The following is a 15,540-nucleotide window of genomic DNA, read 5'->3' on the forward strand; positions in this document are numbered from 1 at the left end:
GGAAGATAGTTCAGTGCCGGGCCGTCCCGCGGTGGAGGTGAAGCAGGCGTATGGGGAAACGGGGGCCAACACCGAAGATAGTGCAATGCCGGACTGACCCACAGCTGAGGTGAACCAGGCGTTAAGCACTCTCCATATGTGAGCCGACCCCGAAGATAGTGCGATACCGGGCTGACCTGCGGCGGAGGTCAAGCAGGCGTTAAGAGGAAGCTTTAGCTCGGGTGCTCCTATCTAGATACATGTAAAAGGACAATTCGTTTTTCTCGGCAACCACTGCACCAAATTTAAAGAGGTGTGTTGCATGTAAAAGAAAAACTTAAAATCTAGTAACTGTTTGTTTTTAATTTTCGATTTAGATTCTCAATATTTATTAAAAATTGATAAGAACCGAAAATTTTCAGAAAACAAAATTATCAAGTTTACAACTCTCTAACTCAGCAAGCGAAAATGATATCGCAATTCGGTGAATTTCATCTAATAGTACGTCTGAAGCGGATAAAATTCATATGTTACATAATAATTAAAAAAAATTGAGTAATATGAAAATACAGCTTTTGCAGAATCCTTGTACACAACGTAACAAATTCACATAAGTCATAAATTGACATATCTAATTTGTACGCTTTTAATGATCTAATGGATGCCGTTTACAGAACCGCGATATCTGTTCTGGGTGCAGAGCTATTAATTTATAAAAATCGTGCGTCTATTTTTTTTCAAACTTGCGAATTTTTGAAGATTTTTCTCACAAAATTCAGGCCCTAAATCGAAATCCCACTGTAAACAGTCAGCGTTTTTGCGTTGCACATGTACTTGAATAGGCCGCGTCGAAGTTAAGCCCCGAGCTAAAGCTTTCTGTTTGGCACTCCCCATAGGTGTATTATTATTATTTGTTTTGAACACATATACACATATACACAGGTATTAGGAAAGGGAAAGCGAGGGGCAGGCTGGCAACTGCCACCGGAAGGGGCACAACGCCTGCCTACTCTTCTGAAGGGAGGTGACAGCAACACAGAAATAGAGGATAGGAAGGAGGGGACGAAAACAGAAAGAGGAAAGGAGAGCAAAAAGGACACTGCAACAGGACAAATCTAAAGACTAAAGTAGAGCTCAGCATCCGGAATTAAAGTGACGCCGCGTCCAACAGCCTCCACAATTATCAACCACATTCATGGCTAGTTCGCTATGCGGCTAATTGTGTTCTCCACGATGAGACGCCAAGTAAAGCTGCACGTAATCACCGTTTCACCGTTAGTCGGTTTACAATATACACTATAAGGTGTTTGAACCCGCCACCTCCCATCTTCGAAGGAAGAAGCCTTAGAACACAGTACAGATCACACACAGTAGGGCCGGTCACTGAAGGTCACGCTACTACAGAATGTTCAATGTTCATGCTACAAACGTGAACCTAAGTTAGTTACTTCTATAAAGGTTAGTAGGGCGCGATGGGCCTGATCACGTTTAGATGCACAGCCACTGGGGTATAAACATTCCTCGAGTGTCGCACACCGCAGGCCAAGGAGATGATAGTTTCTCACTAGCGACATGCGCTGAGCACTGAAAGCGGGGCACTCAAGTATAAGGTGCTGAAGTGTCTCGTAGCAGCCACAAGACGTACACAATGGACTTTCCGCACGCCCTTGTCTGTATAAACGTTCGTGCACGTTCACGCAACCAACCCTCAGCTTGAGCAGTTGTGCTCTAGCGCGACGAGGCAAGCCTCGACCACGAATACGGGGCGGGAACGTTCCATTTGCGACGCGCTGATCTGGATGCTGCTTGAGTAGGTGGCGACGAATCAGCAGACGAGCGTCATCAAGCTTGCACAAAATTTCTGGGCAGTCACAGTTGTTATGAACGCAACTTGAAGCGAGCCGATCAGCCTCTTCATTTCCGGTGATTCCTACGTGTGAAGGTATCCATTGAGCAACGAGAGATACCCCACGTGATGTAATTTTGTTCGCAGAGTCATTAATACTGCGCACAAGTGGACAATCAAGCTCACTGCGTTGTAACCTGCTAAGGGCAGCACGGGAGTCCGTAAAGATGACGACCTTCGATGTAATTAACTCCTCTAGCACGTATTTCAATGAAACATTAATCGCTGCTAGTTCCGCAGTTGTTGACGAAGTTGGATGAGGTATCTGAAAGATACGTCGTACTTGAGTTGAAGGGCAGTAAAAAGCTGCAGAGGCGCCTTGACCGTCGTTGTGTACAGATGCATCTGTGAAAACTTGAAGATGATCTGGAAACTTTTCGAACAAGTGTGATTGAGCCAATTGGAATATTGCCGAAACAGCCATATCAGACTTTTTGTGCATGCCAGTGATTGTGAGGAAAATGGGGAATACATGTGTCGTGATACCTTTTGGAGGCGGAGACGTTTCTGAAGCAGCATGATCAGAAATGGTAGTGATATCCATAAATAATGCCGCCATTTTTCCCATGCGAGATAATGGGCGGTGAATCAGACGATCAAGGAGCGCTTGACCATTCGATGCGCGGTGCAGACGCTCAATATGATATAGAGCTCTCTGATCTGCTTGCAGCCTCAGCGGTAACTGATGCGCTTCAGTAAGTAGTGCAATAGACTGCGCCTCACGAGGTAAGCCAAGCATCAGTCGAAGGGCAACGCGATGATCTCGCTCCAGTTGGGCCATCAAACTAGGTGGTATGTTCAAAAGTGGTAATGCGTACAGTATGCCTGAGAGTAGAGATGACTGGTACACCTGAAGAGCCGTTGTTTGGTCGCAACCAGCACCTCGAGCAGTCAAGGCGGCCACATACTTAAGAAGGGAGTGCGATTTGCGTCGTACAGATTTAACGGCAGGACGCCAAGAGATGCGATCATCCACAATTAACCCCAAATAACGGTGTTGTCGCACCCAGTTTATAGGCGTTTCGTCAAGATACAGTCGGCTTATTGTTCGACGAGCGCGTTGTTTAGGGTGATATGCTATTGCATCCGACTTAGCAGGTGATATGAGCAGGCCAACTTCACCCAAGTACTCCGAAGTAGCATTGAGAGCTCTTTGCAAGCTTGCACGAAGCCGCGGACCAAGGTGCGAAGGGCCGCTTATCCACAGAGCAATGTCATCTGCGTAGACAGCTATGCTCACAGGGAAGTCAGTGTCTCGAGGCAAACGACTTGGAAGCGCGGCGAGTACCGCGTTAAACAAAAGCGGCGATAATACGCTGCCCTGTGGAACACCGCACTTCACATTTCGGTATTCACTGGTTACTCCTCCGACACGCACTTTCATGCGGCGCTCCGATAGAAAATTATGCACAAACTGGAGTAGACGACCCGAAATTCCCGCGGTTGCAAGTGCGGAAATAATCGCCTTATGCGGAACTGAATCGAAAGCTTGCTGTATGTCTAGGAAGAGCATGTAGGCGGAATGCTTGTTTTCTTTAGCAAATTCGAGTGCTGAGACAAGGTCTGATATGCTGTCCAGAGCCGAACGGCGGCGACGAAAGCCACTCATGACATCAGGGAAAAAATTCAGCTCCTCTAGCCTGACATCTAAGCGAAACAAGACCATTCGCTCCATTAACTTGACGATGTTTGAAGTTAGGGATATTGGTCGGTAGGACTTGAGGTGTCTTGCCGGACGCCCGGGCTTTAAAATTGGTATTACAACGGACGATTTCCACTCAGCAGGGATTACACCGGTTCTCCATACTTCATTGTACTCGTCCAATATACGGTCATGGAAACTCTTATCAACGTTCCGCAATGCTTGGTACGTCACACCATCTGCGCCTGGAGAAGTGCGCCGTTTGGAGAGGCTCAGCGCGTGTCGCAGCTCCTCAAGAGTGAAATCTGCCTCGTCCATCTGGCAAGCTGGACCATAGGAAGCGGTTACGGTGCTGTGAGTTGTCAAAGAAGGAATGACGCTAATTGTGGTGTCCCTGGATGCAGGAGAGACGAAAATGTCTGCAAATGCCTCTGCTATTACCTTTGGTGACTGGCCAGTCGCTATGCTCAATGTAGCCGTTGGATTCTTGCAGATTTCAGGAGTGCGGAGAGCCTTCAGTATGCGCCATACATTTCCAAAACCACTTCCAGTATGCAACGAGCTACACAAAGCTTCCCAGCTCTTGCGACGAAGCTGTTTTGTATGCCGCCGTATGGCTGCATCAAGGCGATTGTACATAGTCCAGTCGGTGCGTCGTTTAGAGCGCTGTGCCCGTCTATAAGCGCGCCGTCGACATGCGCGGAGCCGCAAAAGCTTTAGATCGGGGTTTGGTTTGCCGATATTCCGTCTTCGTTGTACTGTAGCTTTTTGTAAGCACTCACTCATAAATTTAAATAGGCTGTCTTGAGATGGTGCCTCTGAGATGAGCTGTCGGAACTTGTCCCAGTTAGTAACCGTATAAACGACATCCAGGTGTGCGACAGGTGTGCTGATCTCGAAGATAATGCAATGCCGGGCTTACTCGCGGCGGAGGTGCAGCTCGCCATTAAAGTGTCCACATGCACTGCTTCGCCGGTCACCCTTTTTCACAGAGTGGAAGGGCACTCAGTTTTTTCACATTGTTCAAGCACACGCTACTCTCGAGAGGAGCTCGTAAAACCAACTCCTAAAATCTTGATTTATTCAGAAAAAAAAATCTCTGCGGAACTCAACTCACAATGAGTGTCGAAGGTAAGGCGCTCTGCATTCAGGCATAAAAGCAACACACAATATCACTGAACACGAGTACCTATAGAATTTTGCGTGGTCATTTTTAGTCTTCCTTGTTTCGACTACATGCGACATACACTATCTCCGGTGTCTGCCCACTGTGCTGTGACAATCAATTTCCATAGTCAGATATCAGCATAGTCCGATATCAGCGACGCAATGACGAGGATGAAATAACTACATGGGCGGAACGACGAAGATGCTGCGATGAGGACGGCGTCACGACAATGATGTGAGGATTGTGTAATTAGTACGATGGTATAACGGCGCAGTGTGACGACGAACGGCGTCAACAGAAGGGGATGACGACGAGTGCATAACAACAATGGAGAACGACGACTGCATCCCAGACAGTGTTGACGGCGAAGGCGCGACGACGATAGTATGAGGACAACCGGACGACGAAGCTGGAATTCAGGGGGGCACCGGATTGAGCGAGTACGAAGGCATGATGAAGACGTATGCCAACGAATGCGTGATTACGTCTGTCCCATGAGGACGCAATGACGACGATGGCGTGATAGCGGTGGCATAATCAAGATTGAATGGCGTCAGCATGGTTGCAATAAAATGGCGAGCTCTAATGACGTCGCAGCAAAGACGAAGGCAGTATGACGATGATGACTTGACAATGGTATGACGATGACGACGACGGTCCTTTCATCTCATTCTAGATGACAGCGACATGAGTGCTATGAGATAATGTCGAGTTTATGATCACAGTGGTGTGACGATGTCTGTGCAACGAAACCTGCATGACGGCGATCGCGTGACGACGACGGCGTGATGAGAGTTGCATGATGTAGCCGGGCTGACGACGATGGGATGACCTCGATGCTATCACGACGGTGGTCTGACAATGGAGGCATGATAGCGATTCACAATGATGGCATGGAAAGGGTGGCATAACGATGATTGAATGACAACAGTATGATTGCAGTGCAATAAAGAAGGAAGATTGACGTCGATGGAACAACGAAGGCAGTGTTGAGAATTGCAGGCTTTCGCCGCACGTGTGTTGCACCCGTAGTTGGGGGCCCGACGACGCACCAAGACGGAGCCGGCGAACGGACGAGGGGCACCCCGCTGGGCTGGCGTCCCGTGCGGCGCCTCGATCCGAAACCTGATCTGTTCCCCTTCTTTTCGGCGGACCGCCTGCTGAATGAATCGCCGGCACCTCCTAAAGGGACGAAAGCGTCAGTGCAGCCAACGGAGAACTTGAATTTCGTGTTTTTTTTCTGTTCCTTTTCACTTCACTGCGAACTGCGGCGTGCCTCATAATCACATCGCGGTTTCAGCACGTAAAACCCGAGAATTCATTTCACTTCTGCATTCGATATCTGGCTCTCGAGAACAACATCTGGCTCTCGACATGCGTCCTCGTCGCGCCTTCTACGCCGACCCCATGGCAGAAGTTGTCTGATAACTTGAGCCATTAGGTTTTTGCTCGTGCTCGTCTTGCCGCCAGTTTTGCTGCATCATCGTTACTCTAGTTTTGTCACACAACTGTCGTAGTGCTGTGCCCATCACGCCATCATATTATACAGCCGTCACTGATTTGTTGTCGACCCGCCATCGGAATGCTCTCGCGTGCGTTCCGCAGTCGTCACTCCAGCTTCGTTATCCGACTCTCGTATTCCATTGTCATCCATTGTCCATTGTCATTGTCATCCTACAGCCTTTGTGATCCAGTGGGCGCCATGCTATTGTCGTCATATACTTATTCTCGTCCTATTGCCCTCATACCATTGTTATGCCATCGTCGTCATTGTGTCGTCGTCATACAGTCCTCGCCACGCATTAGTTGTCCCACATCGCCGTGATGCCATCGAGGTCGTTCAATCGTCGTCATTCTTGCTTCGTCATCCTCTCGACATGCCATCTTAGTCACGCCATGACTGTCACACGCTCGTCATCATATGATTGTCGTCATGCGGTCGTGTTCGCGTGGTAGTTTTATCATCGCGCTCATTTCAAGACCATCACCTCATCACCGTCAAGCCTTCGTTGTTTACCGCTTCCCTCGATTCATCGATGCCATTCCTTCTTAGTTACACTACCGCGATCATGCTGCCGTCTTCAATCGTGATTACACCGTGCTTGCCATGCCATTGTTCTCACTGCGTTGTAGCCAGACAGTCGCTATCATACATCTATTTGTCATAGCGTCATCGTGAATCAAGCTTCGTCATCAGGTCGTCGTCTACCATCCTCGTGACATCATCGTCCTCAAACACTCATCGTCATCGTCGCCAAGTAGTTGTCGTTTTACCATCGTTATCATTTAGAAATCGCTCTCACATTGTCGTCAGGCCATCGTCATCACACCGCCTTTGTCGTTCCACTGACTTCATTCCGACGGAATCACCGCGTCGACGTCATACAGTTGCAGTGATGCCGCCATGTTCACTTGCGATAGTGGCATGCGAATGACATCGCAACTGGGATATGATACCGACATATGTCGCATATCTGCGAGCCAACTGAAGTCTCAGAATGACCTGCACAGATCTTAAACAAACACGACTTCGGAAATACGGTGTGTCCCTACATTGCTATAATGCTAATCGCATTATCATTGACAGTCATCGTGAGCCGAGTTCCGCCATAACTTTTTTGTTATGCTAACAACATGTATCTTGAACTTTGTTTTTATTTCTGTGTAACAGGTATGATCCCCTTTGATCTGCCGTTGATATACTCAGCAAGTTTTTTATGATCCTTGAAGGGTAAAAAACAGAATGAAGATTTGGTCTTTGTATCTAACGTTCTGCGTTTTCGAAATAATCGAACAACATAAAAAGAACATTGGTATATAGAACAAAATAGACAATTTTAATTTATTCTAAAATCTCTAAGCTTTGGGGTACGTGAGTTGAGGTCATGCTAGCACTACATTAGAGAACAAATGTAAGGAGCTGAAGGCGTTCGTCATAACAGCAAACTGTCGTGCAACCTGCTCACCGAGAAACGTTGCTAAGTTCTAGCCAAACTCCTTTTCATATTTGTGGAACCAGAATCTGCGTCAAGCATTTTGCGATGATGTGTACAGTCTCTTTGCCATGCTCCGCTAAATCGGTTTAATGAGCCCCTGCGACAACCTGTACGTGGACGTGGACTTAAATAATCAAAGAAAAGGCACTGTGAAATCATCGCCACCTTGCGTTAGTATTACTGACGCTGCCTTGCTCGCAAGTTCTAGGATTATGGGGCGTATGCTGGTGTAGAAATAGTTGGAGCCCCTGTTTGCTAGAAGATGCATGCTCGAGATGGGCCTATCCATTGACGTACTGCACTGGATACACTGGCTTTTCTTATATCCAGCACGAACGTTGAAAGCGTGTTCCGTTTGTGTAAATCAGAAAGACTGCGCCCCAATGAAATCTTTGAGCATACTTGTCTAACTTGGATAAAAATTCCCTGAGGACATATACTGCCATTATTTTTTTTCTTGCAAATAAAACCATCTTGGGGCATAAACGAAACTAAATTGTCAATAACGCTAAGAAGGACAAAATACTCTGAGTTCCATAGCACCGTGAATAAAAGCTCCAATGAACTCCGTGTTCTTGCGCTAACTAGCCACTCCGAAAAACGCCTTCCAAGCTGGCGTCAACATAAACTCCAAGAACTCAGAACCATAGTTTTACCCAGTTTTCTGGCGCAGTCTAGCGGGTGCATCAAGAGTATTTAGTATTTGCACTATTTTCATTAAACAAAACAAAAAAGCAAACCACACTACGCATCGCCGAATACAAGCAGTAACATTGTTTGCAGGTCGTAGCATTAAGGGTCGTTCAAGTTACAGGTCACTTTTACTCCCCACCCAGCACACTGAATAAATGCCAGAGCCGCTTGCGCCATCATTCTTCCCATTCCCTCTCTCCTAATGCTTATTCCGATACTATATGCATTAAGAGCAAAGAGCATCGTACTATCGGACCGTCACCGTCTATAGTCGCCGAAAGGAAAGGCACTGCCTGTCGCATGTGACTCTGAACGCGGTATTACGCAAGAGGGAATGGTAGCAGTGCGGAAGCCGATTTAGGCAGCCACTCAGCAGGTAAACAACCCGCCAAATATTTGCCAAATGCTCAGGTGCGTCCGATCGTGTCGTTGTCTGCAGGTCTTCTGGGGGACCGGAAAGGCGGACTAGAAATATATAGAGAGATGAATGGGGGTGGAAGAAACGGCGCGGTGAATTTTCTCACGCGTACGGAGGGCCTAACCAATTCAAAGGCGTTCGCAAAGGCTAGCGGCCCTCAAGAAAGACAAAAGTACCTTCACAGCTTTGTGGGCCGACGATCGATGGGGACGATTATTCAAAAATTTCGAAAGGAGTAATGCTGTAGTGTTAGCATTCGTAAGTGTCATTTTGGGCTTAAAGTAAGAGTTTCATATTCGATGCCCGAGCTGGTTTCCTAAGGACACAGACGTGCCTAAGCAAATATTCGCAACGAGATGACGCATGTGTCTGCTGCAGCATTAACCCGGAGACAATTCATCTCATTGTAATGTAACGCCAAGATATTCATGCAGCAAGACTCGTAGGGAACGTCCACATTGAAGAAGCGCTGGGTTTCAAATAATATGGGAACATCAACTGCACATGAAAGATCGTAATGAAATAGCGCATTACATTTAGAGGATCCCTTGATTTAGCTAATCGGTATGTGCCACTGGAAGTACGTATTTAACCATTTTTGGCCAACGCTTTCGTCTGCCACACAACCATAGAAATAAAGCGTGCTCCCTCCGGAATGGGCGTACGCCAGAGTGGCACAACAGGTACAAGCATCTTTAAATGCAGCTATGTACGTGTCGTACTTATCGGTGCGCACACGTGTGGTTAATATTTCATACATGAGCACTATATATCGCTTGCAGCCCCGTGACGTCCTTGCGTAGAGGTGGCAGAGTTTGAACCCTACTGATTCGGCGTTTTGCACTTCGACATAGCTTGTGAACAGTGCACTACATCCACAGAAATGTGCCTTAGATTAAAGTTTTGATACACATAGGCATGCATACTACATGGGATGAAAGGGAACGCAGCTGTATGCGTCGCTGTTAGTTGTATAAAATATAATGCACGCCTCCTCTGCTTGTCTAAAACTTCATTTCACACAGCTTGCAACAGGGGCGCTGGATCTGTAAAATTGTTTCTCATAAAATTCAGGCTGATGTACTCCGTTGTCATAGTAGGGCGAAAGCCCAAAGTGGCTCGTTGCAATGACTCATACCGGGAAAAAGCGACGTCTAGTCCAGTGAGACAAAAAATATCTTCATCGGGAATGACTGATACCCAGTGAGCAAGCAAAAGTGGTATGGCTGAATATTACTGAAGAAGCAAAAGAAAGAAACAAGGAAAGAACGAAATAAAAAGGAATCGCATAATTAAAAAAGGAAGGAAGAAAGAAAAAAAAGGAAGTACCTTTAGGTCGTGCATCAGGTGCGCGCATGTGTCGTTGCGAAATTCGACCTACTGCGCCATACGTTTACTTCACACTGTGCTCGTTATGTATTGCAAGAAGGCTGACGCCTTCGATCATATAACTTAAAAGGAAGCTTTAGCTCGGGTGCTCCTATCTAAATACATGCAAAAGCAGAATTCGTTTTTCTCGGCAACCACTGCACCAAATTTGGCGACGTTTGTTGCATTTAAAAGAAAAACGTAAAATCTAGTGAATGTTGGTTTCGGATTTTTGATTTAGGTTGTCAATTTTTTTATTAAAAATTGGCAAAAATCGAAAATTTTCGAAAACGAAACTATTAAGGTTACAACTCTGTAACTCAGCAACGAAAATTGATAATACAATTCCGTGAACTGCATCTAATAGTACATCTGAAGCGGACAAAATTGATAGGTTACACATGAATGTCAAGAAATATAGTAAAATGGAAATATAGGTTTTGCAAAACCTTTGTAAACAGCGTAACAAATTCACGAAAGATATAAAGTGACGTATAGAATTTGTCCGCCTTCATTGACCTGATGGATCTCGTTTACAGAACCGCGATATGTGCTCTTGATGCAGAGTTATGAATTTGTAAACTTCGTGCTTCTATTTTTTTCAAAGTTTTGAATTTTTGAAAATCTTTTTAACAAAATTCAAGACCTAAATAGAAATTCCGCGACCAACTGTCGCTAGAATTTCACTTTCCCTCTCAAATACAACAAATTTCATTAAAATCTGTCCAAGGGTTATCTCATAAAAACGTTTTTGCGTTTTTACATGTATTTGAATAGGCCGCTTTGGATTTGGGCCCGAGCTAAAGGATCCTCTTAATGTATTACCGCTTGTGCACAGTGGCGTAGCTAGGTCGTCTGGCACCCGGGGCCCATATGTCTTCTGTCACCCCCCTCCCCGGGTGTAGCCGGCGGAAAGGGGGGTGTCTTCAGACGTATATGACACCCCCCCAACCCCTCGCTGGCCCCTTGCACCCGGGGCCCGCGGCCCCCCGCCCCCCCCCTGTTGCTACGCCACTGCTTGTGCAGCAGGCTTTGGCCTTCACATGTTACAGGAGTGCAACATGCTGCCGACTTTTTTTATTCCTAATGACGTGCAAATGAGCCGCGTATCACTTGCTTAGGGTGCATGTTTTCACTTCGCAGGTATGTACACTGCTGGCAACGCCCTGTATCCTCTATTGACACAAGAAGAGAAGCCCGAGTTGTTCAAGTTCATTAGGGATGTTTTTCAACGAGGATACAGCCGCGACATCTCCACCATAGCATCACCACAATCACTCAGATTGATTTTTCACGGTTATAAACCGCAGACCTAATGGTTGTCGGTGCTAACACCTTCAGAACTGACCAAATGACTCATTCAACATCAATCTCTTTTCCAGTGTTAATGCAAGTTTCATTACCTAGACACGTATTGACGTGAAGTTGTAAGTGCGGGACTAAGCTTACCACTAGGAGTGGCATTCTGGTTCTTATTAACATTATCCTCTGATCAATAACTTTATCATGTGGATATATAATGAGTGTTTATTGAAGGGTATTAGTACCATGCGAAATAATATTTTGGTAGTACCTCGCAAAAAAATTTGTAATTTGGACGTAATCAACGTCTTTGTTGCAATATTATGCAAAGATTTTGGCCAAGCAGGCATAAGGAGAAGTGTTGAATTCTTGAATTCATTTAAACGCCTCCGTCAGACACCGGTAGAAATGTCCGGCGGAAACCAGGGTAATTAGCACTCACTGCACATCGGATCAAACGCCTTCTGTGCGAAGCGCTTCTCAAGGTGTTCCTTTGCATCTCTATTTCAAGTATTTTTCAACCATTCAAAGTATTGTTTACTTTCAGGTGTTTTTTATTCTTTTTATTCCGTTATTCTTACTGTTATTTTTTACCTAATCTATCTATTCTATTGTTGGCACTGCTTCTCATCATTGTATTATTTATATGTAACCTCGACCGAGGGTCCTGTTGCAATATTGGGACCCTCGTCTGCAGATATTATGTGCTGTAATTAGGCTAGAATGTATCACTAATAATAAACTGATTGAGTGATTGATTGATTGATTGATTGATTGATTGATTGATTGATTGATTGATTGATTGATTGATTAAATTCATGGTTCGGTGCCACTTCTTTTTCTCCCCATACCGTATCAATATCACCCGGCTTGCCGTTTACGAGCTAATGTGAGCTCAGGTTATAAGCCATTCTTTTTTAGAGCGCAGCTCTTTGGCGTCCGTTCCTGGGTTTCGCGTCGTCGTCGGCGTTTTCGTCGGCCTCGTAACCAGCTCCGCCCCCCTTTCATCCCCCCAGCGCTAGCAGCGACCGACTGATACCGCTGGATGCCGCTGACGCCGCTAGAGAGTCAAGATAACGTGACTGCATAGAACACCGTCGCCGCCATAGAAAGAGGAGGAAAGGGTCCCCCCCCCTCCTGTTCTTGTGTGGCGGATAGGGGTGCTCTTCAGTTGCCGACGCGCCGGTTATTTCACGTAGGCCCCGGCACCTCGACAAATACGTGACCACCTTCCCACGGCTAGACCTGGTTCTTAGCGCTGCGGAAGCGAGGGTATCATATTGTTTGTGTCGGCATCGGCGGCGTTGTCCCTGAAACCAACTCCGCAGCTGGGGTTGACTCACTATCGGCGTCAGCGGCATCAGTCAGTCGCTGCTATCTCTTCCCTCCTCCCTTTATCGTGTTGTCCGCTTGCTGCGCGCGCTTCTGCCCGCATCGTTTGCCGCTGGGTGTACACGCCGCCCCCCTCCCCCCTCTTCCTGCGAGTCTCCGGTTGTCAAAGCGCCGGCTCTAACTTAATTCCTTTCTTCGCTCCTCCTCCAATGCAACCCCTGTGCGGTGGCAATCAGAGAGCCAGATCGGTGGCGGCGGATCTGTATATGTGCACCGCCCGAGCCGAAATTGCCGCTGCCGTTCGCCCTGTGCGGTGGCTATTTTGCTGCGCTCAAATTTCGCATTAGGAAGTAACGTAATCGTCGGTAATTTTTTTTTATCAACTCATCGCTCTGCTCTATCTGTGAGCCAGCATGGCCTTGCGATCTATACAATGCATTCTAAATCTTTGTGGCTTGCCTTGCCCACTAGCTAACCACCACTACTACGTGGCCAGTCTTGACAGTTCGAGCCTTGACCCTCTGTAAACGCGCAAGACAGCAGCTATTAATCGCAAAGTTTCCATTAAGTTATCGACAGCGGTATGAAATAAAAACGTTGTAGCGATTGTAGAGCAGGCTTGCTGTATTAATTTTTTCAGCGCAAGAGGTTACGTATACACGCGCAGTCGGCTATGCTGTGCTCTTGAGGATTGGAACATCCAAATAAGAGTCATGTTTTACGCTGCGATAGAAATGTGTTTGTGTGTGAGAGTGCATGAGAAATTATGAGAGTCATTGTCTTAGGCTGCCACTGAGGTGTTACGTAGGGTGGCTGTCTATCATTCGGCAAACATTTACTCATACCAAAAGTGCAAATACCCTTTAGCAGCCTTGGGAAAACACTTTGTCCGCAGAATATCCGCATCTTGTCCCAGCGTCTGTGAACAATTTCTGACACAAAAAGGGCGTCCCAAGGTTATCACACAGGTCTCTTTATCGGCATCCACATGAACATTTATTCTTGTAGAGGCCTAGCCTTTTACTTTCCGGCAAACAGAAATATTTTTCTTAAGTCGTACGCTCGAATTGCGATCCTAGGCTATCATGCCGGCAGCTCGTGTTGACGTCATATTTAGCAAATTTTCTGACGCAATTAACTTTCAAAATTTTGATTAGTTCAATCAGCCACTCGCGCGCGGCGGAAAGCCGAGTAGAATTTGAGATGTGCTGCACTTCCGTTCTCCAGCGTGCACGCGTGACGTGCGCAAACGTTCTCTCTGCTCTCGAAGCGTTGGTTCTCGGCCCGTTCCGTCTGCCACGTAGCGAATGCTGTGGATAATATTGTTACGTAGGATGACGCAGACGAAAAGCTATGTACAAATATATTTACAAGGAAAATACGCTGCGCTAGGCCAAGAGGCAACAGCCCGCGCTAGCATCTAATCGTCGTCGTCGTCTTCATACTGCTGGCCTTTCGTGATCGCACATATTGTGCCGTAGCACTACCCCCGGCTGCAAAAGCGCCGTCCCGGAGCGACTGAAGATCGGACTCGGAAGCAGTGTAGTAGGCCTTGAGCCTACTGACGTGTACGACATCACTAGATGCCACAGGAGAGGACGAGGTTGAGCCCACAGGAGCAATTTCGTAAGTCACAGGCGTCACCTGGCGCAGCACGCGGTAGGGCCCTGTGTATCGCGAAAGAAGTTTCTCTGAAAGTCCGACGTGACGAGAGGGCGACCACAGGAGCACGAGCGCACCAGGTGAAAACTGTACGTCACGATGGCGGGCGTTGTACTGACACTGCTGAGTGGTCTGTGAGGCCGTAAGTCGAGCACGGGCAAGCTGGCGTGCATGGTCGGCGAGGGCGATGGCGTCGCGCGCATACTCGCTTGTTGAGACCGCAGCAGGAGGAAGTGCCGTGTCTAGGGGCAAGGTAGGTTCGCGACCGTACAAGAGATAAAAGGGAGAAAATCCGGCGGTGTCGTGCCGGGAAGAATTGTACGCAAATGTTACGTAAGGAAGGGCAATGTCCCAGTCGTGGTGGTCCTTGCAAACGTACTTGGCCAGCATATCGGTAAGAGTACGGTTTAACCGCTCTGTCAGGCCATTGGTTTGAGGATGGTATGAAGTAGTCAGTTTGTGTTGAATGGAGCAGGAACGCACAATGTCAGCGATAACTTTCGAGAGGAAGTTTCGACCACGGTCAGTAAGCAGCTGTCGCGGGGCGCCATGAAGCAAGATAATGTCACGCAAGAGAAAGTCCGCGACGTCAGTGGCGCAGCTGGTAGGGAGAGCCCGAGTGATAGCGTATCGGGTGGCGTAATCAGTCGCGACGGCTACCCATTTGTTCCCAGAGGATGAGGTGGGAAAGGGACCGAGCAGGTCTAATCCAACACGAAAGAACGGTTCCACAGGGACGGTGATCGGCTGGAGATGACCGGCAGGTAGCACTTGAGGTGTCTTCCGGCGCTGGCAGGGATCACAGGCAGCAACATAGCGTCGAACGGAGCGAGCGAGACCAGGCCAATAGAAGCGGCGGCGGACGCGGTCGTACGTGCGGGTTACCCCAAGATGTCCTGCAGTGGGTGCGTCATGCATCTCAAAGAGCACAGCCTGTCGTAGATGTTTTGGCACGACAAGAAGAAGATCAGGGCCATCAGGGAGAAAGCTCCTTCGGTACAGAATGCCGCCCTGGAGGACATATCGGCGAACGGATGCGTCGGTAGGTGTAGAGCGCAGACGCTCGATGAGTAC

General features: G+C 47.4%; 1 protein-coding gene across 1 annotated transcript in view; it reads left to right on the top strand.

The window, feature by feature from the left end:
- Positions 1-11,624, top strand: part of LOC135899629 (juvenile hormone acid O-methyltransferase-like) — a 65,129-nt gene extending 53,505 nt beyond the window's left edge. Inside the window, exon 4 of the mRNA XM_070521354.1 lies at positions 11,314-11,624. Within this exon, the coding sequence (XP_070377455.1) occupies positions 11,314-11,486 (173 nt within the window). The 3' untranslated portion in view covers positions 11,487-11,624. The remainder of the gene's footprint in view (positions 1-11,313) is intronic.
- The last annotated feature ends 3,916 nt before the right edge of the window (positions 11,625-15,540 follow it).

Source organism: Dermacentor albipictus, chromosome 7 (assembly GCF_038994185.2).
Source record: "Dermacentor albipictus isolate Rhodes 1998 colony chromosome 7, USDA_Dalb.pri_finalv2, whole genome shotgun sequence".
Taxonomy (NCBI): domain Eukaryota; kingdom Metazoa; phylum Arthropoda; class Arachnida; order Ixodida; family Ixodidae; genus Dermacentor; species Dermacentor albipictus.